The sequence below is a fragment of the Lingula anatina genome, chromosome 1 (genome assembly GCF_051362555.1).
Source record: "Lingula anatina isolate TDL-2025a chromosome 1, LinAna3.0, whole genome shotgun sequence".
NCBI lineage: Eukaryota > Metazoa > Brachiopoda > Lingulata > Lingulida > Lingulidae > Lingula > Lingula anatina.
Window position 1 is genome coordinate 18419212 of NC_141767.1, and position 26027 is coordinate 18445238.

General features: G+C 34.8%; 1 protein-coding gene across 2 annotated transcripts; it reads right to left on the reverse strand.

Annotated features, from left to right (window-relative positions):
- Window positions 1-272: 272 nt before the first annotated feature.
- Window positions 273-25884, reverse strand: LOC106154005 (clustered mitochondria protein homolog). Of its 2 annotated transcripts, none has more exons than XM_087019392.1 (37): window positions 25697-25884; window positions 22994-23172; window positions 17541-17712; window positions 14553-14696; window positions 14209-14321; window positions 13787-13856; window positions 13244-13328; window positions 12936-13011; window positions 12544-12694; window positions 12096-12232; window positions 11774-11865; window positions 10953-11055; window positions 10457-10577; window positions 10038-10129; window positions 9852-9892; window positions 9550-9604; window positions 9230-9308; window positions 8888-8993; window positions 8575-8680; window positions 8249-8372; window positions 7930-7995; window positions 7707-7768; window positions 7396-7473; window positions 6766-6836; window positions 6533-6605; window positions 6189-6350; window positions 5852-5921; window positions 5619-5709; window positions 5198-5384; window positions 4543-4734; window positions 4163-4243; window positions 3854-3979; window positions 3619-3704; window positions 3228-3357; window positions 2959-3093; window positions 2679-2761; window positions 273-2464 (listed from the first exon to the last, which is right to left on the reverse strand). In XM_087019392.1, exons 1-37 carry the CDS (start codon window positions 25794-25796, stop codon window positions 2257-2259), a joined length of 4047 nt encoding a protein of 1348 aa, XP_086875518.1. In that variant the 5' UTR covers window positions 25797-25884; the 3' UTR covers window positions 273-2256. The 2 variants fall into 2 exon arrangements, with proteins under 2 accessions (XP_086875518.1, XP_086875523.1); XM_087019397.1 differs by lacking the exon at window positions 25697-25884 and adding an exon at window positions 24996-25315.
- Between the last annotated feature and the right edge of the window lie 143 nt (window positions 25885-26027).

The following is a 26027-nucleotide window of genomic DNA, read 5'->3' on the forward strand; positions in this document are numbered from 1 at the left end:
AAACATTTTAGAATTCCAAATTATTAAAAATATACATGCTATTTTACTAGTTTAATTTAAATTGCGAAGGGGTTATGCTGGAGTCAGTTTTATGGAGTCTGAATCTTTTCACCTACCTAATCAACATGTGAAATGACCACATTTACAGCTGTGGTTTATCGTGCAGCCTTTGGCTAATCCAGACAAGCTTTGTTTACTTGAAAGTGTCTCAACTGAAAGTCTTCACATATCATGCCTTCTTCTAAAATTCAAATAGCAAATGACTCAACTGATGATTATTTCAATATTTTATTACTTAAAGGATTTGCAACCTCTCCACAAATGATAACAGCATTCTAACATGACCATGTGCAGTCTTTTTCTGGGCATTTTGACGAGGCCCAATTATCTACAAACACACAAACGAACCACAAGTGCTCTTGACATTCCACAAAAAACTTTCAATTCTCTTTAAACTGATTGGTTATTTATACTAGTCATCACCTGTTATCAGCAGTGGCAAAAATATACACATGCTTTTAGCTTGGAACTGGACTGAGTACATTGGAAATAAGTTTTTCTCATTTATATTGAGTTGACCACAAACTAATATGAGGAATTTGCAAGATGTGAACTTAAATTATCATCAATAGTGAACACATAAACAATCCACTTTTAACTACATTTCATTGCATATTGTTTGATATATAATCAAGTATTAAAGCAAATTTTGCAAACATATCCCACCTCTCGATTTAATATGCAATTCTGATCAACGACTGTACTTCGTACCTTCCTCCAAGAAAGTTTTATGAAAATAACTGATTACTAGCACTGAATGCAAACAAAATTAAATTACACTGCATTTTCTCATGTTCAAAATTTAAATAGCCAATCAAATTCATGCACATTAAAATTTATGTATAATTAACATTTTGACAATTAAACAGAGTAATGAAACTAAGGGTGCAACAGACATGACATTTGTGCCAAAATTTGATGGCTAAATAAGACCAAAACCTGAGCCTTAAGTTAACAACTAGTAATTAATGGTAACACCTTTATGCTGCAGAATTTATCAATGCACTGCTGCCCCACCTAACAAGCAGAATTGACATTTCAAACTGAATTTTCACAAAATATCTTCTCGTCTGAAATTGTTTACTTTGCTAGGATATTGAGAAGACTAATATAAGTAAAACATTTACTTTGAAACCTTTGCTTTAGGGAATTAAAGTTCAAATGTGACATATAACCCATATATTTATTGTTTGTGTGTGGAATGTTAACCTAGCCCCCCTCCCCCAAATATATGTCAGGCATATCTTTCGGCATAACCCTTCCCACTAATGCTCATCAGGGAAAACTATATTTTTATCATTTTTAACAATTGTCAAAAAAAAAAATACTTTTCAAAAGTACAAAAAATACACCACTCACCCAACAACTAGAATGGCATTAACAAAACAATTTTGCATGCAAGCAGTATTACACAACCTATATCATCTTACAAAGTAAAATAAAATTGCTAGGCTTAGGTTATGTGGATATCTTTCAACAATATTCTCTCCACACTTGGCACCCAAAGGTGCAGAAGCAAAAAAAATATTGTCAAAAGAAGTCGAGGTAAAAGGAATGTGTTCAACTTTATTGTAACAACAACAATACTGTCACTAAGCCAGAGAACAAAAATTAATGTGGTAAAAAGATGGAAACAATATGTTAAACAACACAATAGGGATTCCCCAAAGCATTATTTATCTTACTAATCTTTAAGTGCCTATAAGTGCATTTCTTCAGCACATCTCTATATGTCGTCAATTTAAATCACAAAACATGCATACAAGGGTCATACATTAGGAATTATCATTTTAACAAAGCAACACATGCAATCAATACACAAATACATCATTTTGCACATTTTACCAGTTTTAATATTTCAGTGCTACTTGCAAAGCGGGTAACAAACAATTTGATTGGCAAGGTTATCTTTACAATATACATTTAAAGAGTAGTCAGGTGGCTTTATTCACTGCATACTGGTGAATTTTCACAGTTGATTTAAATTACTCCTTTCTGGCAGCAATACTCACTTCACCAATCCTTTTTTTCTTTTTATCAATCTTGCTTCAATGGCATAGATTTTCTCCTCAAGATGACAAAATGGGTTGTGAGATTCCTGCCAAGACTGATCAATCAATCTGTACCCAAACAATGGAAAGACGAATAGATTATTTGTCTCAAAGTAACTTTTCCCCCACAATAATATAATGATCATTAGCTGTCTACTGCATTGTTTTCTGTATGACTAGGAGCACTTCCATTCACCAAGACAGGTTGCTCTGTGGGTGCAGAGGTTGGGACACCGGATTTGAGATCGTCGCTGGGCTTCGACTTTGTTTCACTTGGCTGATCTCCATCTATTTCTTCTATTGTTGCTCTATTATTGGTATCAACCCCTCTAAGTTTTTCTACATCTTCTTTACTGTTAACAGAAAATACCAACAGAATGAAAGCTCAAGGAAAATGCACAAAAGACATACTATTTTCTGCACCAATCAATATACAATGTTAAAATTCCATTCTATGAATAAATTATTTTGACATAAGCTTATTCTTAAGGGTTTAGCTACAGTATTCTTGCAGTTCTTACAAACCAATTCACAAACAATCAAATACAACCTGATCCAGTATCTTACCTGAGTTGGACCCACTGTATCAGCTCAATACCATTTATTGCATTGAGAATTTGCAAAATATTCACCAAGGAAGGCACCTGAATCTGTAAATGGTAAAATATGTTGTTTTTTTTAACCAGATTACAAATTTGTGCTACTCATAAGCAGAATTTAGAAAATCTTTTAAAATCTTTATTGCAAATATCTTAAAGTGGTTACTCTAAATCTCATGCTGAGAAAATAACCATCAGTTGTGGTGTAGTCTTGACAAAAAATCTTTTTAATACTATCTTTATATTACCTGTAAAGGAGGGAAGGAGACATTCTTTTCTCCCTTGTATATGTCATTGATTCTCCTCTGAAACTCTACAGCTTGTTCTGTCAAATGACGAAGGCATTCAGAGCTTTCCTGGGTACGGTCATGTTTCTCACCAAGCTGGAAAGACATGACAAATTTTTAAAAATTCTGATAAAGGAGTAAATAAAGAAGTTTTAATTTTGAAAGCTAAGTATAAAACTGAGGGAGAAATTTTAAGTATATGCATCATAGTCAATTTTTGATATACTTACCAAGGATTTGTAAATGGTATAGGCTTCTTTCTCATTCTGAAGGGCAGTCCTGAAATCTCCAATACATGAGTGTGTCCTAGCTACAAGGTGGTACCCCATGGCTACCTTAAGACTTTGTGTGCCATAGAATCTGGAACAAGAAATTGGGTATTGGTTATCATAAGGCTGGCCTACTATACAAAATTTAAAATATGAAACTTTCAAAATAAACAAATGACAACTGATGAAAGCATACCAAACCCATGTTTTTGCTGCATGTGACTGAAAACAATTCAGTTCTTAAAAAAGTCATTAACCTTCGAACAGTTTCATATTTACTTAATTTCATGAATTCCAGCATGACTTTACCACTTGAGACTACACCTGACAACATTAAGAAATCAGTGACTACCTTGTATTCAGCTTGAGAGCATTTTCTAGGAAGGACAGGGACAATTCATACTGTCCAGCAGCGTGAAGGATGAGACCAATGTTGCTCTGAAAATAAACAGATTGGACTATAGATATCTTTTCTTCCAAATATTTTTAATTGTGTTAAAATACGATAACTATATACAATTGTCAGACAATTAAGTTAAAATCCTTTCTTAAGGATTATGCAAATGATTCAAGACATTGCTACCTACATCATACAAAGCCATATTTGGATGATCCTCGTCATGACACAACAAAGACAGGTAGCGCGCCCTATACATCAACTGTAGAGCACTGGGAATCTGACCACCAGCAAAGCAGTACAGGGCAAAATGAGCCTGCAATAATAATAATAATAATAATAACTAAACATTTACCAACATGAAAAATGGTGAAATCTTTCAATCTTTTTAACTTCTGAGAATGAATGTTCAAGTATTAAATTTATTCATTTTGTCCACATATTACTTTTTCATGACACTAGCAGTTGTAAAGCAAAATTTGTCACACCTGGCACTTACATATTCAGTAATAGTGTTAGGATGATCTACTCCCAAGACTCTCTCTGTCATGATCACAGCCTTTTGCTGGAAGTTCAGGGCCTGAAAATAATCAAGTAATGCATTAAGCAAAAATCACCCTAAGTACATTTCTTCAAATTCTGGATTTCTTTTACTACAGGTCAAATTGTGTTTTTGAATTAAAACCTCTTTTGAAAAGTCTATGAAAACCAGCAAGGCAAGTTCTTAAAATATAATCTTGGCCCATACTGTGCATTTCAATATTCCAAATTCAGGATCAAACACTGAATGCCAACTGAATGCTTCTTGAACTACCAGTTTTGACCTCAAAATTCTCCACTTAGAAGTTCTAGATGTTCTTAACGCCCCACGTTCCTCACCTCACCATAGTCCCCCATTATATAGTTCAGCCTGGCCAAGAGTCTCATACAAGCGGCTATCTCAGGGTGCAGGGCTCCATACACATTGGTAAGCAGGTTCAGGGCCTCTCCTATCAGCTCATAGCCCTCCCTCAGCAAACCTTGCTGGATCTTGTTCTGACCACTGGTGAAGAACTGGTATGCATCTGTTGCCTAAATTGAAAATATTGCATATGCAGAGAAAATATTTTATTTGGTGGTGCAGCTCCAAACTTTTTCTAGTTTTTAATATGCAGACAATCCACATGTGGTTCCTCAATTCATTCTGTATGTTTCATCACAATCATGTAGAGAAGTTGATAGTGCAATAAACAACAGTCTTTAAAATTGGATAATAGTTTACCCAAGTTTCTGTGCAATATAATAAATAATGACAGTTTATTTCACCATGACATTTTTGTCATTGGTACGGTACAACAATACTATGTATACATACGAAATATCAATGAATGAACCAAAAGGAATAATAATATTAATGATAATAATACTAATATATTTAATATGAGACTTAAGTATTTCACAAAGTTCTTAAATCTATTGGCTGACATAACTTTCCACTTTTCACCAAAAACACTCTCCCACACACAAACACACATAGAACATAACCAATGCCTACCTTGTGGTGTATATGTTTGGTAACAGGGAAAGTGTTGACAATGTCCTCTTCATAGAAGCACTGCTTGTGTCTAAGGTCCATGTAGTATTCCCTGAGCATCAGCTGAATTCCCAACTTCTTACAGAAAGCTCTGAGCAAGGAAATCTTCTGCATGTGGTAGGTTTCAACCGCTGTGTCCATGTTGTCTCTGAAATAGTGGCAATATTATTATCTTTTTTTTAAACATAATTTTAATTCATAATATTATTTTCAATCTTTTTATGATTAATTTACTAAATAGTTGGTAAATTTGTGGAAAAAATTGCTGAAATGATGGTGGAAAATTCAAATTAGACTGATCCACTTGTGTAGCTATCACTAACAAGTAATGATACGGTAGTTAAATAATGGTGTATCTGATAGGATGGCATAATAGACTTACCCCTCTAATTTGAAGTCATAGTGATTCTGAACATCTTCAACAATCTTCTTCCACAAGGTTTTAGGCGTTTCTGAGATCCATTCAGAATTGTCTAAAAAAAATACACCATATGAGGAAAACATTTTCCTTTATTGACAAACAAATGCCACTGTAAAAGATCTGAATACAGCTAAAATAGGCAATTTTGCACAATTTTGAACTTATGATCAAATTTCAAAAAGATACAGACTTACCATGGTTATATACAAGCACTCCAGCCTTGTTCTTCACTTTACCCCCCTTGCTCTTTTTCTTTCTTTGAAACTAGAACAAAATGGAAATGAAAGAGATAACAACCATACTCAAATCTGGCAAGGATTGACAAATTTATACTACTTGAAGAGACATAACTTTACTATCATAAATAATGACATCACGTTACTCTCTTAAATTATGAATTTCAAAAATTTTAAATAATCAAATCATTCAGTGAATTTGTACAGCTGGACCCCAATGTGACTCATTTGGTTGAGTCTAAAATCTTCACATTTTATGCATTGATGGGGCCTAACAGTTGGAAGGATCCCTCACCTCCTCCGACATGACCTGTGTGTGCGGTGATGGGTGAGAGCCCAAATAGCAATTGAGAAAATGGCTGATAGCTTGAGAGAGAGACATGTGCTCCACATTGTGCATGTACTTCTGGTATAAATGTTTTGCAGCTCGGCTTATCATTTCAGCCACAGTGATGCTCTGAAAAATAAATTGAAGAAAATTATAGAATGGATTTTTCTATAAAGTAGAAAAGATATATACTAATAGGATCAAAATGTGGACTTTTTCAATTCAATGTATCAAAGTAGCACATGTTACTGATATACATCATCAAACATAAAACTTAAAAAAATGGGAATGGCAATTTATCATTAACTTACGTGTACAAAGGAAAGCTGCGGATGTTGTTGAACTTGTTCTGCTACTCTGCCTAGGTATCTCATATTGATGCCCCTGAAGGAAAAATAATTGATATTTATTGAAACTCATATGATTATCAGAGCATAAAAGCACACTTCAAGACGGTAAACTTAACAACCTAGTAATTGCACATCATACAATTAATATTATCATGGTTCTAAAATACTAAGAAAACACAGGATTCATATAGTACCTGTTATGTAATGCCTCCGTAAGTGTGATACCATCAACAGGAGTAAGAGAGTGGTTCAGGCAATCTCGGACCTGAAAGGTTTAAGTTTCAATTTTCTTAATAATACTTTTGATGTTTATGTAACACTGTTTTCAAATTTAGCAGGAAATATAGTAAAATACAGAAACAGAATACTTCATTCATGTGCATGCAGAAGAAGAGGAACAGAACCTTTGCAGGTAAGCAAGTTATATTCACTACAAGTAGTTTACAAATAGGAAGGTTTGTAACTTTTTTCCACATCTTAAAAGGTCCAGCCTGAGCTTATTCTTCCACGATGCCTTTTCTTGTCAGCATGAACTGGTTTTAACTAGGTCACAGCACGGGATTATCCAAAAGTCTAGAGATTTCAAGCATGAAAATAACCTCTCTACTTGAAAAACCATTGCTTAATTGTTTTTTTTTTTCCTCCAAAATTGTTCCAGAGTTATGGTGAGTGTCAGAAAAGGAAGTTTAAAGGTTGGTTAACTGTGGGAAAGTGCCATTTGCCCCAGGATAAATATTATTTTTGGCACAAAAGGGTGTGCCTTTAAGAATATCAAAAATGATTTCTCAAAATGAACAGAAAAAATATAAGGTCCATGTACTTACAAAAACTGGCACCTGGTGAAAGACTAAGAACTCTGCCACATCCACTACTAGCTGCTTCTCTGCCTTGAACTCTTCTCCCTGTGAACATCCAAAAGGAATGTGATACTGTACATTGGAAAGCATACAGATATTAACATTTATTCCATATTTCTGAGTGGATACAAGAAACTTGGTTCAATAATTAAAAATAACTTCTTTGTGTTATGTTATCACTACAAATGTGAGGTAATCATTTCACTGATACAAATGTTATTATGCCCAGAGACTTAAAACCCTTTTTTTTCCTTCTGTTATTCTCAAACCAGGCTCACCTCTTTCTCAAAATGTGTAACAAATGGCTGGTATACATCAGGGTTAAAAGAAATGTCAAATTCTGAAATAAAAAGAAAATTGGTTACTGATCTGCTTTGAAATATAATATCGATTAGAAGATAAAATTCTATACAATTTATGCCTCAAAAATCTCTTGGCTAATAAAGTCTCTAGCAGTAAAACACAACAGAATTAATGAAATTGAATGACATAGAGAAATACCTGTGTCGCTGAGAGAGCCAACAGATCTTGCTGCTGCCTTCACAATTTCCCTAGTGCTCTCTTCAACTGAAATTGATTTACCATACACTTTTACAATACGAAACTTAAACCATTATTATATTTAAGAATAAGTTACTTTGGCACATCACAAATAACTGCAGATGCAATTTGCACTTGAAAAACTGCAGCTGTCACAGTTAAATGTTAAGTTGAATAGTGTAACATAGGCTAAAACTACATGGTATACAACTCTCAATCCTCTCCTTTTCTTTTTACTAAAAAGTTTCTTCCAAAATGTTGCCACACATGAGCAACTTACTTTCAGACTCTCCCAGAGCCTTCATGAAGCCCTTGGCATCATCTGTTGAAATATCTGCATTCTTTTCTCCCTCCTTATTGCTCACCAGTTTATCCATCCTTACTTCTAGTTCATCCTTCTTTTCCTGAATAATTATATAAAGTTTAAAAAAAATAGTAAGAGAAAGCAAATATTCAGACAATTAAATGAGAGCAACGACACAAAAATTTAACATTCTATATAACATGATTATTCAACATGTATCCCCTAAACCTTAATCAATATGTAGAAGTTATTAAATCAACATGATCTTATTTGCTTCAGATCACATAAACACACACACAAACCTTGCTTTCCTCTTCTCCTTTCTCTTTGTCTTCAGCTTGAGCTTGTTTCAGTCTCAACTGCTGGAATTCATATGCAGCTTTCCGAACAAACTCAATGTACTTGGTCCTGTAAAGTAATAAATCATAACATGAAAAAAACACCATTACTTACAAGCTCAGTAATGATCTTTGCAGCATACAGTTCATTTTCTCAACCATTTTATCAAATGACAACAATGGCTTCTATGTTATGTCAATACCTAAAAACACTGCCTACTAAAATGGTCTTTACTTTTTCTTAAGTAAGATTTCTATATGAGAGATAATTTCTTACTCGATATATGCCTCTATAAGTTCCTGTCTTAAAGTAGTGAGCTTATGCTTATATTGCTTGGGATAGCCCTTCTCCTTCATTTGAGGGCTCAGGTCATCTGCTGATGCTGGAATTAATATTTGCATTCAAATCACATTTTCCTTTCTAAAAATATGTGCATTGATCAAGGTTTTTACGCCTTCTAAATGGGGAATGGGTTGCTACTTCCATTATGGAATACACACATCAATTATACTTTACTAAGTTCAACTCAACAGGTGTGTTTTGCTTGGGCTCTGCATCTAAATACACAAATTAAAGCCACAATATTACTTATGACCCATCATTCATCTCATATTTTACCTGGCAGATAATTGGTGTCTGGTGGGTAAGTTCTCAATAAATCCAAGACATAGTACCGCTTATCATTCCCAATGATTCCCTAAAAAACATAAGTACAATATCAAGAATAAACAATTCCAAGAATGCCTGAGATTTGAAAATTTGGTAATCTTTTGGTTTCAATTTGCTATGTGATAACAAAGATCATAAAAAATTGTAGATTTTGACTTCTTAAGGACGTCCAATACAGAACTGTACCTCAACTTCATCAAAACATTCTTTAAAACAGCACGTGCAATCCTTGCTTTTAAATTTTAAATGAAAAGTGAAGAACTACAAACCTTGCAGTCAACTGAGGAGAACAATTCTATGACTTCATCTTTGTTGTTCACAACTCTTTAAATAGAAAATTTTTAATTAAATCATGGAACAAATAATAGAGAAAACAGTAAAATAGTCTAAAAGAGCACATTTTCAACAATCTGTATAAAGATCCAAGTACAGAGAATATGTGAAATTCTTCCAAAGCAGCAAAAACCCAATACCTTAAGGGATTACAATTATTGTCTTATATATATATATGTAAATACAGGGAAATTAACCCCAACAGCTAAGGAGTAATTCCTTAAGGAAATGTACTTACTTGTGAGGTTTGATCTTCAAATTTGATGAGGATTTTTTAAGCTAAAATTAATAAAAAATATCATTTAATATATAAATATTAAAATGTTGACAAAGACAGGTCCTCAAAATATATGTCAAACCCAATCTAATCAGAAGTAATGCAAAATCACAAGATATTATATTTATTAAATTTTCATCAACTCACCAGATCTCTATATTTATCATCTGTCACAACAGTTTTTCCAAAGTCAACAGAGCCATAAACTACAGACTGGTCCTGCTCCCTTTCAAGAATGCCTAAAAGATAGTACATATATCAGTAAGCTTAAAGTCTATCATCTTTTATAAGAGCAAGGGACATGTATTTTATATAAGTAAAAACAAGGCTTCTAAAAGGGCATTTAAGTTAAAGTTTTAAAATGAGAATGAAGACAGACTAATAAAAGATGGACATCCATTCCTGAAATTGCAGAATAATCATTTTAAACCACTTCAAAACACAGCAGCTCTTTTACACACATAGAGATCATACTCCAACAGGAGAAAAAACATTATGCCCAAGAGCCTATGCACTCCCTTCAGGCAAAATGCATTAACTGAACAGCTTTCCATTTAGTAGTGTACCTGGTATAATAGACTGAGCTGTGACTCTGTATCCTCTGTAATCTACCAGCACTGTCCCCAGGGTGTACAGGCCCTCCTGGTCCAGATTGGTGTATGCCTTCACACCCTGGAGGTCACAGGCCTGAAAATATAACAGGTTCAGATTTATTATCTTTGGACATTTTAAAAGTAAAGTCTTGTTCAATGCCGTTAAAATTGCAGAATGGTTGGTTAAAATTTACAAATTTGTTCAGTAACTGTTTATTATTTTTTTGTTGTGGGCAAGAAGATGAAAGTTTTTGGCACACACTAGTATACAAAGACTTTCATAGCCTCAAGATAGGGACATGTGGTCTAAATACCTTGAAGCACAATTTAGATTTATAGTTCATCATAACTGAAATACATCAACTGTGGCAGTAACTGAGTAAGAAATAATTTCCCTTGGGTGATATAGAAATCTTACTAAGGGAATGTCTTATCGTATTTGATGAAGAAAAAGATACATTTAACTTACAGGAGCAGCATATGCAGCAGCATCTCCACCAAACTCCTTGTAGTGATCCTTCACATCAAAGCCAAGGCTAAAGAAGATGTTGTTCCAGATAAACATCTGCATCCTAAAAAAAAAATTAATAAAAACAAATAGGTGTACAATCCATTTTTAACACTGTTCAAGGAAATATGAAAAATAGCAAATTACCAAAATAACCTTGCAGCAAATATCTTATATGTTACAACGATATAGGTGCATATTCTACATTTTTAAATGAATAGGAAATACTATTAATAAAGCTTTAAGAGTGAAATACAGCAGTTTTTGGCCACAGGCTTATATTCAAAATCTTAAATTCAAGGGACCATTCAACCAAAGATGCCAAGAACAAGGTAGCATGAGGCTGTTACATCATTCAGAAATTTCTAAATCCCTCATGGCTAGGTATACAGCAACTGTCCTTTATCTTTGTCTCAAATCATTTGCTGGGTGCTTTTTGAGCATGAGCTAACAGAAATTGACAGTTTTATGAGTCTCTGCCTTGGTACCAGTTGGTAATCAAACCCACGATCACCTTCTTCGAGGACAAAAACTAAACCCTTCAGGCATGGATGTGGGGCAATAAAAGAAACAAATGACACCCCAACCTCCCACCTGTGATTGTTTCAAAGATCACACATTGGCAGAAACTTCTCAAACCATCTTTCACACACACAATACAGCAAACAAAATCTGTCACAAAAAAATAAAGAAAATCTGTCACAGAGAGAAAGACTCCCATCCCAGCATATGTATCTATATTGCTCTGTCAACTTATAATAAGGCAATAGGCCTTTACTTACTTAGTGTCATCTCCAGGGTTGATAGCCATGACATTGCCATCTATAACTGCCATAGCACCTCTGGTGGCTGCTCCAACAAAGTCTCCATGCACCTAGAAATGAACAGCAGTGGTTTCCATCGAAAATGGCTATTTGACATGCCTCCTTTTGCTCCTAGGCCTCTAAGCATTCAATTTAACATCACAGAAAAACTAGAGCTACCATTATTTTATTTCTTTTGCATTGTTTATTTGTTACCATATTAATTTTAGCTTTTGTTTGTCTTACTTACAAGACCAATTTTAAAGTTGTTGACAAACTGAACAATATTCTGCACAGGTACCTTGAATATGGCCCTTTCTCTCATCAATCTCTCTGGCAGTGTTTTCCTTGGCAGTTCTCTTGTTGTCTGAATCTCCTCATTCCAATCTCTAGTCTGACCTGGAATGTGTTCTTCATAACCGAGTCTGGTGGCAAAAGCTGCAACAATCAAAACCAGAAGATTTTTAATTGAAATATAATAGCTGATATATGGCAATTAAGGATTTATGCCACATTTCCTATAGTCAATCCCTACATTATGGAGTAAAAAAATACAAAATAAATACCTTCACATTGTTAATTTATAAATTTAAATAAAAAATAATAGCAATATTTGACTCAATAACTTTCAAAATAAAAATGGTTAAAAAAACTGCTGACATGTGTAAACAGATATGACTAGACACCTTTTCCGATTCTTAAGTTCCTTAGACTTCATTTCACCTTCCAAAATGGATAACTGGTCTTACCATCTTCTCCTCTAATGGAGTCCACCAAATGCTCCATAGGTGGAGTCACCCAACTGTAGACTTGATACGGGCCCATCACGCGCTCAAATGGGTGCTTGAAAGCGCGCTTTTTTAACAGGATGGCAAAGTTGCGTTTAAATGCAGGACTTATCTGAAGTAAAAAGAAAAAGATTTTGGGGAAAAAACCTTTTAATTCCATTTTAATAGAGACATGATGGCTTTCTTATACTACAGGTTTGTTACATGATATTGATCACAAAGCCAGTAATGGAAAGAAAACCTGCCCAAGGAAGCAGGGGATCTCGAACTTGTGACAGCATACGTATTTGAAAAAAAAAAAGTTTTGTGTTTTTTGTTAGATATGTTAACAATTTTTTTTTTTTAAGACATACCTGATTCAAAAGATCAATGAGGGAGTGATAAATTTTGTTATTAACTGGACGAGGGTTGAATTCTTCATCAGTGGAGCTGAAAAAGGAACCCTTTTATGTGACCTGTGTAAGGTGATTCTTATCTCAACATTTTTACATATACAAGTAAACAAGCCTTTTAAAATGTTTCTATTAAAAGATTCTAGCAAAGCTTTTGAAGTTTCAGTTTATCACCCATGAACTTTCTACTTTCACAGATAAAATCTATTACGTGACGACTGAAAGAAAATGAGATAATCTCAATTTTAAGCCTCTTATCGTGTGCTTACTGATTGATATAAAATCCCAGAGGACATGCTGTGATGTGGTATTTTTTGTCTTCTAGCGTCACCACATAGATGTACAACAGATCACCTGTAAGATAAGTAGCAACAATCACACTATACACCAACTGTTAAGCTGCTCAGGCCACGTAGGCGCAAGAATAACATCTTCCTACATGCTTTTTCTGCTGTGCACAACGTTTTTTTTTTTTTCAAAATGAGCAAAAATATTGTATTGATAAATTAATTTACACATGAAGTAGATTTACAAATGCCTTAAAATCCCACATAATTAAAATACAAAAAGAGGATACAAGAACACATTAAAAGATAACTCACTGAATTACTACTACAACACACTCAAAACCACTAAAACCACAAGCCCACATAATATTTGACATTCAATCAACCCTCTAGCCTTTGTATGGTAATCTAATAGGCTTATTCAAAAGACTTGGCTCAATTGGAAACTGAGCTCAACCCACACACAAGCTGGGGTATTAATTGAAAAGATCTACCCAGTGGCTGGGTTTCCTGGACTCAACTCACCATGCAGTTTGCGATTTCCTGGAGGGGGATTCCATCCAGTTAATGTCAGCACCTTTAAGCATTTTGGGGCCTGAAAAACAAGAAGTCTCCTTGCATTGCATTCCATTGTAATATTCTTCAGTAAATCATATCCAATGCAAATAACATTCATTAATAAATTGTCCTTTTAACACTTTTTCACACCTGACATACTTTTCACTTCACATAAACATGACAAATTGTCTGGAAGAACGACAAAAACAATTTGAACATACATACCTGCTTCAAGTATACATAGTGTTAGCATGCACCTTTATTTCCAAGAATATCTCATTTACTTAGAAAACAACTTAGAAACCACAGAGACAAAGGTGTAATTGGGGGTGGGGGATAAAAACTTTTGATCATAAAATCGCTGTGGTGAGGTTTCTAATGACCCTCACCTTGAGCTCCTGCAGCCCTGGGTTCAGAGGTAGAAGAGGTCTTTCCTTGCTCCCTGGCATGATGAAGTCTGGTGGTGTGCAATCCAGGGAGTCTGGCTTCCCTTTCTTATTTTCTGGAGTAAGCAAAAAAACCAACGCTACTGAGAACAAACAGTAATGGAGGAAATCTCACAAAATAAGCTTACATAAGAAATCGAAACACATAGGATTACTATCATGCTCTGTCACTTATTAAAACTATCTTAATTACCTTGAAAAAAAACTTTAACAAGTTGTTTTTTAAATCATAAACTGCTGAAATGAAGAAACTTTCACAAATAACTATAATAGGGGAAATAACTTACCCAGTATGTCACCTGCAGTGACAAGGTTGACAAAAGAAAGGGACATTCCTTCCTGTCCATTGTACGCATCTGCATAGTCCACAGACTTCAGCAAATCTCGCACATGGCGCACATGACATTTGGCTTCGCGGATCGTGTAAGGTTCTAAAAATCAAATGCATATTATGGTTTACACACAAGTAAAAAAGCCTATCAACATTCCTGGTAATTTATAGACATATTTTGCTTCAATTTCCCCTTTTATCGGTCCAAACATTTACATTTGCTAAAAAGGTAAAAATAACTTAAAGAACTTGGTACGCATATGAATGTGGAAATTTTGTAAATATCATTTTTTTTAAATCTCTTCAAGCTTTATATCAGCTTTGGAAAAGTTCTAATATCCTAAATTCCTAATTATCAACAAATGTTATCTCTAGATGTGGCTACAGTAAAGGGCATATATATAAGTAACTGCAACACTGGTGGTGAAAAAAAAAAACTGCAAATATGTAACAAGTACACCAAATTATTTCAACAGGTATTGCTCGTGGCACCAGGTATTTTCATTCAATATCAAAACGCATGCAGACAATGAATGTTGATATAAGGAAACCGCCAGCAGTTACGTGAATGGGTGTTTACACTCAAAGTTGTATGAAATATGCCTTACTTTATGTGACCTTACTGAACCCTTCACAGTGCACAAAAAGATACAGTTATAAAATAAACCATGGGGTAAAGAGATCGATTTCACTTTAAACACATGAAAGCATGGTTAACACACTTGGTCTAAAATAATATTACAGATTTTCCGTAGCAGCAGAAAATCAAACACTGGCCTTGTTTCTTTAATCTTATTGGAAAATGCTTTCTTTGGTCTTATCTACCATAATCTTTCAGCCAGACAGTTGCTGAAAAAGCAGGTTAAATGCACCTTTACAGTTTACACTTACACAGAGACAGCTTTTGCCAGGTTGCACCATTGGCAACTTCAAAAGCCTTCCTTTGTGCGCATTAAACTGCTAAATTGGAGCTACATAATGACTGGGGTAATGCACTGTTAGCTGACACATAAACCAAAATCAGTGAGGCAAAGCAAGGAAAGTCGGGGGCAAGCTTGGCGTTCAGTTCAAGTTTTTGAACTTTTGAACGGGCCATTCTATAAATTTCTGGTCAAAATGCAAACAAGATTTCTCTCTCTGCAGAAATTGCCAGACTGCTTAGACTGGAATCTTTGCAACTTTATAAGTCCAAATCAACTCATTTGATATTTGGTATTGAGCAGTTAAACAGTTACATAAGGACATTTTTTAAACAATTCCTATAAAGTCATATATGTGCAAAGAAAACATTCCAGTATTTGCAAACAAGAAAATTATGATTTAATATATAGAATTCATGTGATTCAAATACCAATTTATTATTTAAAATCTCCAACTGGCAGGTAATGGCAATATGATAAGTGGGGAAAAAGTTTTGTGATTGGCATTTACTCCCAGAAACTATGAAAGGCATCTGCTGGTAGCTCTATATTCTCAACAAATCACCACACCTGTATGTGTATATGGCATTTGTGTAATCAACTGGTAAAACAAACAACAGTGCTAAGGCATTTTCAGAGAAATTCGGCAAGATTTACCCCAAGCACCAAAAGTACACCCATATAATTCCAACCCAGAATGGAGTTAGTTGCAACTGAAACAGTTGGATGATTTATGGCAGAGACAAGCCTCAAGCAACTGTTCTTAAATCCACTGACTTAAGAGGGTGAAGAAAAATAAGGGGCATTTCCTAAGAATTTGTTGAACACAAATCTACATTACTCAACAAAGATAGCAATTCAATATGCTCCCAGTAATTCACCACAGGGTGCAAAAGTAATGATCTTCAAAGTACTATCCAGAGCAAATAAATATATATTCTGACAACACAACAAATCAAACTGAAGAACATACCAACCAGGGACAGACTGACTATCACTGTGGTAGGTTTTTCACTGGTGCCACAAGGCACCAACACCACACAGCAAAATTATCCATCGAATATCAGTTTCATAATCTTTTGAAAGACCTTGCTATCCAACCAGATAAATTTTGAAACCCTTATCAGCAAAAACAAACTTTCCAAGAAGTACTATTTTTGCTTATGGTATAGTCTTACTAGCAGGCAATTATTGCAATAGTGACTTACAGACATGCTGAAACTGTCGGTCCGATCAGTCATGACTGGCAAAATTTGTCTGGACCGGTAAAAAATTGGACTTGGTCGGTACAAAGGACCGACAAGAGTTTTAAGAACCACAACTTTGAATTTACAGTCATCATTCGATAAACTTCGCTAATAAATATCTGTCTCAAACGAATAGGGTGATTTTGGGTTTGGGAAAAATCCATTCGGTCCAGAAATTTTTTCATTATTGCCAGTCCAAATGTCCGGCCATTTTTTAAAGTTTTCAGCATGTCTGGACTTAATGAAATCAATGTTTATTCAAAATCAAGTTTTACCTCTTTACCCATGCCCCCTCCTCTTAAATTTAAAAAAAAAACCTATATCCCAAAACTTTTAGTCAACAAGTTCTATCATTCTGCCCTTGAGTAGCACTTCCTGTTCACCTTACACTGATAATCTGTGCATGTGCACATACAGCATTTTTGTAAGTAATTCCATACATGTGGTTTGGAGATTTTATGTAAAATATGACCAAGGTTGTCTTCTACTGTCTTCAGTGGCCAACCGGCCATCAAAAAAACAATGAGCAGGTCACTGACTTACATCCTGGCAGAAGTTAATGAAATATTCCCCCTTTTTATAACAAAAAAATACATGGCTCAGAGTTTGAGACCAATGCAAATTTTCATGAAAGCAGACTAAGTAATTGTGGATTTTTTTTAACTGAACTAGACCGAGTTCTGGTTTATAAAGATTGGACCAATTTTTTTTTTTTTTTTGGACAAAATTACTTTTGTGAAACAGACCCCAGGAGACCATCAGCACCCAAGGACCTACCTTCCACTACTTTGATCAAGGCTCCGTCTTTGAGACCTTCTATACTTTTGAGCTCAGAGAAGTTGTCCAGTGTGTTCCCTTCCAACTGCAGGGAGAAGCAGGTCCTGTGGCATGTGTCCTCTCTGTCCATTAGCACCTGGTTGATCTCCTGTACCAGCTCTAATGAGGTCACCTGAGGAAAAAAAGGAAAACTCATCAATAATCTAGAATGGGAATTGTGATAAAAGATTTATGTAGTTTACACTGATATGTCTACACCTCTTCCTTTCAAAATTAACCAAAAATATAACATTATCCTCATACTGTTCAGAAATCTCTAACACTCTGTCTGCTACTAGAGTTGAGAGATTAAAAAACTTATTGTTGCAATCATAGGTCTGGTTCTCTGTTTTCTTTGGGGCTATCCACATATATCGTATCACTATGTGTTTTAAAATAGAAAAACAATTGATTTTACAATTCGTCAGAAAATGTTTTTTTTTATAGATTCCATCTTCCATCTGTGTTTGTATACCATTGTGCAAGTATGCAGGAATGCACAGATTAAACTTTTCATGGACACATCTGAAATATGCAATAAAGAGTTCTATCATGTTGACCTTGGGTGGCACTTCCTGTTCACCTTGCACTTTGTCATGTATTCCCTCTGACCACTACATATCAATCTCATATATATAACTGTTTACAGTTAAGCCGTTTGTACAAGAAAGCAAAGCTAAGCCATAACTGATCAGGGCCTTGCTTTTACACATAACTGCGGTTTTTGGGGCTTGGACTGTGAAAATTGTGAACCTGAATCACTTAATGACATTTCTGTGGTACAAATCTTTAAAGTTAAAACAAGGCAGCAAAGCTGTCAAATGTACAGACAAAAAACAGAAAATAAAGATGCAAAAAAGGTCATTTTGTCAATTTTGATGCAATAATAAATAATGCTTATAATAGCACTGTCAGTCAACACTGAATTTTAATCATGCACAACAGGTAACATGGTCAATAACAGGAGCGGACCCTGAGATATTTTCTGACAGTATTCCAAAGTATCTATGTTGATCCATCCTCCATTTTGATGGTCTTCCAACAGAAAAAAATAGATACCAGTCATTATAAACTTAATAACCTGTCTTCAAGAAGACCCAGAAGATGGTCTCAATCCACCCCTTCAATAAGATTACAGTTTCAGGACCATGAGAGACTATAGTCACATGATGAAAGTCTCAATATTTGAAAAATGATGACAGTGCATAAAATAATTTTATATAATGTTTAAAGACATAAAAAACAATACAATTGCTTATGTGGAAATACAGAAAATGTGCAGAGCCTCGAGCGGATGAGAGTTAAAAGTCACAAATGCAAGTGTTTGAGAAAAAATTGTAAAGGAAAACCTAACAAAACTAGAAAACCACCAAGAGTGCAGACCTCTGCCAAGGCAGCAATTGTTGATTATTGTTGATTATTGAGCCAGACCACCACTAAAAACTAATCATTGTCCTCTTTGGCCCAATTCTGACAGTTCCTGAAAATTTCAGCAAAATCGGTCCATAACTTTTTGAGTTATGTTGATGACAGACAAACAGGGGTGAAAATATAACCTCCTAGGCAGAGCCTGAGGTAAATATAATTTCAATGAAGCTGCCATTCAAACTTTTAATCTTTGATTATATATATATATATATATATATATATATATATATATATATATTATAACCTGCATAATTATCACTGCTTCCTTATTATTAATCTAGCAGAGAGCTTAACTTTTGGGAGTTTACAAGGAAATATCAACAAGTGTGCTTTATGTAATCTCCTTTAATGGCCTATCAATTAGGCAAATGACTTTATAACTCAGAAATTAGCTACGTGATACCCAAGGGATATTAACAGACTGACCCTCTCAAAGGTCTTTCAGGCCCATAAGTCACATCTTAAGAAAAGCACAAAACAATAATGCACAAAATAGGAGACTACCAATTCTGATGCAATAATACATTATGTTTTACTGCACAGTCAACATCAAATTTTAATTATGCACAACAGGTAACAACGACGAAAGTAAAAGCATAAGGCTTCAGGCCCATCAGAGTTTAAGTTTATACTTAGAAAGTGCCAGACTGAGAAAAATGAAAATTTCACACAAAATTGCATAAATTCAATAATAAATGATAACCCAATTGACCTGGCTTTCTAATTGAACTGCATGCCAATCCTAAAAATCATACTTGTAAGTTAAAAATAATAATAATAAGTAACACAGTTTTCTTTTCATAATGTTTGCAGTAGCAATGCAAAAATATTGTTGTCAATTTTGATGTAACATTACATAATAAATTATAGAATAATTATCACCAATCTTTGATTATTGACAATAAATAGCATGGACATGTAGAAAATTTGATTACCATTCGGCTTCATGTCCATGGGAGCTCCGAGTCCCACAATGAATATGCCAAAAAGATAATGAATATTTCACTCAAATGTATAACTTCCTGAAAAAGAAGCCAATTAGACTGCTTTTCCAACTCATTCTGCATTTTAGTCCTGTGTTTCTTTTTTAAAGGTTTGACAGTCATAACACGGTTTTCCCATAATGCTCATCATAGCAGCAGCACCAAAAATTGTGTTTTCTTCTATTTTGATGCAATATTACATAATGCTTAATAGCATAATGACCATCAATTTTTAATAATAGAATATTAGTAACATGGACATTCAGAAAACGTGACAAGCAAAGGTCTTCAGGATCATGGAACTTCAAAGTCACACCTTAAAAATGCCAATAAGTGAAAAATTAAATTTTCACAAAAAACTGTTTAACTGCCAGAAAAAATTAACAAACAGACTGCATTGCCTACTGAAGCTGTATTTTAGACCCATGTTTCTTTCCTGTAAGTTTGAAAACAGTAAGTGACATGGTTTTTCTTAAATGGTCATCATGGGAGCAGTGCCCAAAATAGGGGTTTCTTTAAGTTTTGATGCAATATTACATAATGTTTAACAGCACATTGACCATCAATTTTTAATCATAAAATATTAGTATCATGAATATTCAGAAAATGTGATTAGCAAAGGTCTGCAGGCTCATGAAATTTCAAAGTCACATCTTAAAAATGCCAAAATGTAAACAAGACAGCACTGTTCTGAAATGGGTTTATTTCCATTTTTAACATTTTTTAAACATAAAACAAAATAAACAGTTTGTTGCCATTTTTATATGACCAACTAAGAAAATTGATGAGATGGGAAAAATATCAATAGAACAGTGTTTAATGTCCAATTTCCTCCATTCTGAGATTCTGAACATAGTGGATGATTGAATCTGACAAACTGCAATGATGAGTTTATTACCATTTTTGACAGTTTATTACACAATACACGATATTAAGTTTACCATCATTTTTACACAATCAATTAACAATGTTGTAAAGATGCAGGAAATATCAAACAAACACTTTTACGTATCTTATTAGTTAAATAATGAGACTGTTAACATGCCTAATAATTGAATCTGAGGAAATGTGAAAAAACAGCATAAATTCTAAAATAAAGGCCCGATCATGCTGATTTTCGAACTTGACCTGCGTATTATGAATATCCATCAGTTCTGTTAGTTTCAAGCCAAAAGGTAAAATGTTATTTCACTTATCGTGTTATCGGTGTTGCATATATGCTGAGAAAAGTGAAAAAACAGCGTAACTTCCCTAAAAATGACCCGATCATGCTGATTTTCGAACTTGACCTGCGGATTATGAATATTCATCAGTTTTGTAAGTTTCAAGCCAAAAAGTAAAATGGTTTTCCACTTATCGTGTTATCGGTGCTGCATATATGCTGAAAAAAGTGAAAAAACAGCATGACTTCCCTAAAAATGGCCCGATCATGCTGATTTTCGAACTTGACCTGCGTATTAGGAATATTCACCAGTTCTGTAAGTTTCAAGCCAAAAGCAAAAACGGTGTTCCACTTATCGTGTTATCGGTAAAAGTGCACGACGGCGACGACGGCGCCGACGGCGACGACAGACGCAGATGATGGCTATATGTACAGACACATCTGTGTCTGTACATAAAAACTGACAACAAATGCAGATGAAAGTCCTTAAGACTACTGTCACCTCTAAAAATTCAAACTTGGTGTCAAGACAAGAAGAACTTGGGACCCAGTTTAGTTTTTAGACCACCAAAGAGTTGCCAACAAGATTCTCTGTGAAACCCATCTTAGCCTGCTAAAATTCACTTAGGAAAAAATAGATATCTAGATAAAGTAAGTTCATCTGTGAAATAAAGCCCCATTTTAGACACAGTATCAGCAATTTTCTTTTCAATCCAACAAGCATCTGCACAGCATAAATTCCCTACAATTTACCAGTTGAATTCTTTAGCCAGTTTGGATTTGGACCTTCTAATCTCAGTGTGAACGCGGCCCTGAAGGCAGACCTGGGTTGTGTACAGTCTACCTTATCACACAGGTACACCCCCAAATCAGACCCGAGCCTCCACCTAAACACACATTGCTATCACTGGGGAAAACAGTTTACATTATAATCTAAACACTGCTCTTTGCCAGTATTTTGCACTATATGGAAAAGCATAAGCACAGATCACTACTTTAATTACCATTTGGCCAGCTGTTGCTTATTACCCCAATGCTTCAACAAACACCCATACATTTCTATTTCAAAGAGGCAAATGTTTCTTTACTCAAAATTATGCATAAAACCAATAATCTCCCTTAATGACTTCTACAAACTAGCAGGGAATGCACTGATAAACAAAGTGATGTGCAATATGAGTTACAGATTCATTTCACCCATCAGTTCAGCTTTCCTATAAATAGTGGACAGCTTGTGTAACCTTCTGGCACTTGCATAGCTCCTGGTCTAGTTCCTATTTGTGAAGTGTGCACGCTGCTGGATATATTTTCTATACTAATTAATTTTCAATGGGTAGACCTATGGATTAGAAACGTTTAGTCATTGGGTTTTTTGGAAGGCAGCTGAAAATCAATCGGAAGTCCTGCTATTACTAAATTGTTTATTAAAAATGTTTGCTCTGGCCCTGAAACAAATTTTCCAAATAACCCAAAATAATAGAAAGATCAAGGTATAATTACTTAAAGGACTACTTTTCTATCAGACGTTTTTTGTTTTGATTCAAGTCCAAAATACTTCAAGCATAAATTGGTCTGAACAGATAATTGAAAAAGTTGGATAAACTGGTTACTTTTATATATCAGTTTGTTTCTCCACAAAATGTCAAGGGTCGTTTCTTCTTTGAAGAGGCAAACATTACCAGAATTACATACATGCATGTGGATGAATAAACATGATGACACCTTCAGATGTCCTTATTACTTTTTAATGACTCACACTTCAATTCAGTTGACACGTGTGATGCACAAGAATAAAGGTTTCAACTATGAATGCATCACAGTGTAACATTTCAATAAATTACCGGCAATTCAAAAGGCTGCTGCTGTCCTGGGGCCTGGATTTTGATACAGAAGCTGGCATCTTCAAACATGACCACAGGGGGGTTGCCATCTCCTCCCGCTCCTGGTTTCTTCTCAGTGGCTGCTGTGCTGCCATCCTCTCCATCGCCAGATCCATTCATTCCTGGCTCTGTTGGAGAATCTAAAATGAAATAAAATTCATCCATTATTTTTATACCATATTAATCAGGCACTAAAGGGGGGGGGGGAATGTAAGCATGTTGTTTAAGAGTTCTTGTATGGCCACATTCACAACAGCTGACTTAACAGATCTGTGAATCAAATATGGCCAACCCACTTGAATGCTTCTGGCATAATCCCAGAGGGGAATTTATTCAACATCTATTAGGGATTATGTGGCAAGCTTTTAAGTGGGTCACCATATTTGATCCCCAGATCCACTTTTGTGAATTGTGACTTTGTCTCTCACCCCCATAACTTAAGATTTCCAGACAAGGCATCTATAAAACATGTTTCATATCAAGGAATAACCCCTGCATAAAGCTGTAGGTTAATTCAAAAGTCACACTTACACCCTCACCTCTCCTTCACAGAACATGTCTTTTTGGATATCAAGAAAAAGGTACAACATTTAATTGAAAGCAGAAATGTCAGCATTTTCTACCTGAAAATGCCAAGTGTAATCATTTTTGTTAGATTCTCAGGTAGAAATCTAATCTTTAGACTCAAGCTTTGTATAATCCAATAATCTGATCTTTAAGCAGACTGATTAAAGTAAGTAACTCAACAAGCTGGGGAAAACATGCTGATGCATTTATCACCCTGAAATGGAAGCCTAATTCTTAAAATGAGAACAAACCATGTTTCACAGGCTACAATCCATATAACACAATCAAGGTAATGTTATGCTCACCCAAGATATGATTTAAAAATCAAGCAGACTGACAATTAAGGAAAGATCAATGGAAGAGAAAATGAGCGGAACTATATGTACTGATCAATATATGCTTGTACTGCAAGTAGATATGGTCTCTACAGTACAATCAATCAGTCTCTCAGTCTTCTTTATCAAAATTACATCTTTTTTTTTTCCCAGAAAAAATCACTTCCTCATCCTGTGTGCAAACCTACTATGGACAAATATTGGAATTAGCTTACATCAATAAAGCTATCTTTGTCACATATTCACTGACAGTTTTGAAAAAAATAAAAATAAAATCTCACTGTATCCTTATCTATGTGAGTCAACTGAAACCAATAATCTTTGATAATATTGCAACTTATCAATCGGAACCTTTTGCAGAAGGATAGCAGAGTTCAAATTCTGAGATAGGTTATGCAAAGAATCTCGCACTGTATAGACTTTCATCAATTCCTATGACTTAATAAAAGCATTACAAAGTGTATGTGTTGTGTTCGCTGGCAATCTTTTATCTAAACATAATCAACCACCATGGAAGAGATGGGCCATTGATTAGTCAATAATGCTGAGCAAATGTCTCCTCAGCTTTGCACCACAATAAGAACATATTTTCAGAAGCACTTTAAAAAAACATATGGAACACCACTAGTCTGAATGCAGATTTCATCCCCCACCCCCTTTCCAAAAAGAAAACATACTGAAGAACAACATAAATCACCCAGTAGTCAGTAATATGATATGTTCCCTGGCTTAAAAGAATATCAATATGATCATGCAATTACTGACAGAGTTACATCACCACTGTTAATCTGCTTTAACCCAACATTCAAAAGAACATTTTCAAAATTCTAAAAAAATAATAATAATAATAATTATTATTATTTTTCTTCATAAAATTCACTTTTGGTAACAAGTGCACCAGATATTTTTTAAACATTCAGTCAATAATCTTTATAACAGTTTATGAATACTTAAGTTACAAAACAAGGCATTTGAGATTTAGAACCATTATTTGAGTACCAGAGGTATAATTCAATAATGATTTAATAGGGCTCAGAATTATGTATTCAATGCAAACATACCTTTTTCACCAGCTGTCATTTGTCGATGATCATACAAAAGCACTCAATTTACCTTCACCAGCACTGGCATAAGACACACACCCGCACGTTTTGTTACTGTTCAGCTGTTATGACCATGCAGCTGACAAAAGGTGTGTGTGCATTACCACTAAATGAATGTGTATCTCATGACTATGGAACAAGTTGCATCATATGTAAAAATGCAATATCCTGCCTTGAAAGTGTAACAAATACATGTTGCAAAACCTCTTAAGTGAAATGGAGCAAACTTTCATATCTGGGCGCGTATATTCTGTATGACCCATTTGACCTTGATATGCTTCCAAAGGTTAGGAGTTTACTAGTCCGAGAATTCCAATTAAAGCTGCATTCTCATACGCACTGCGCTCATGACACTACTGTTTCGTCATTGAAAGCCTTATGCAATCGCAAATTTCAGGTAGTGTATTACCTACACTGCCCGACAAGCCCCTTCAGTGGAAGCATTAATAAACATTGTTTACAAGCCATTCGAAATTAGTTCTGGGCGATTACTCGATAACAGATAAAACACAAAATTTCAAAGATTACCATGTGTGCATCTACCGAGCCTTAAGTCATGGCAATAGCAAAATACGGAAAAAAAACGTGATGTTTTTGAAAGGTGGCCAATCTCGAGAAAAGCATGCACGTGGTCCCATGTCACACGTTTGAATGCTTACCAAGATGATCACTCTCAGTTTCATCACTGTCGGTATCTGATGATCGCTGAGCGTTCTGCTCTACATTTCCTTCACTATCTGGACTTTTAACTCCTGCCATTAAGTAAAAAAGTTCCGAAGATCCTTGCACGTGTGGGACATTCAACCTTCTACTGCTTTATAGCCTCGAAGCAGTAGCCAGCTTGCGAAATCGCGAAATCGTCATCTTCGTGTCATCATGCATTTAATGTTCATATGATATTTTATGTACTTCATAAGTTTATTTAGCTATAATCATTCAAAGTAAAATAAAAACGTCACATAAAATAATGGATATCTGTTAATGTACATT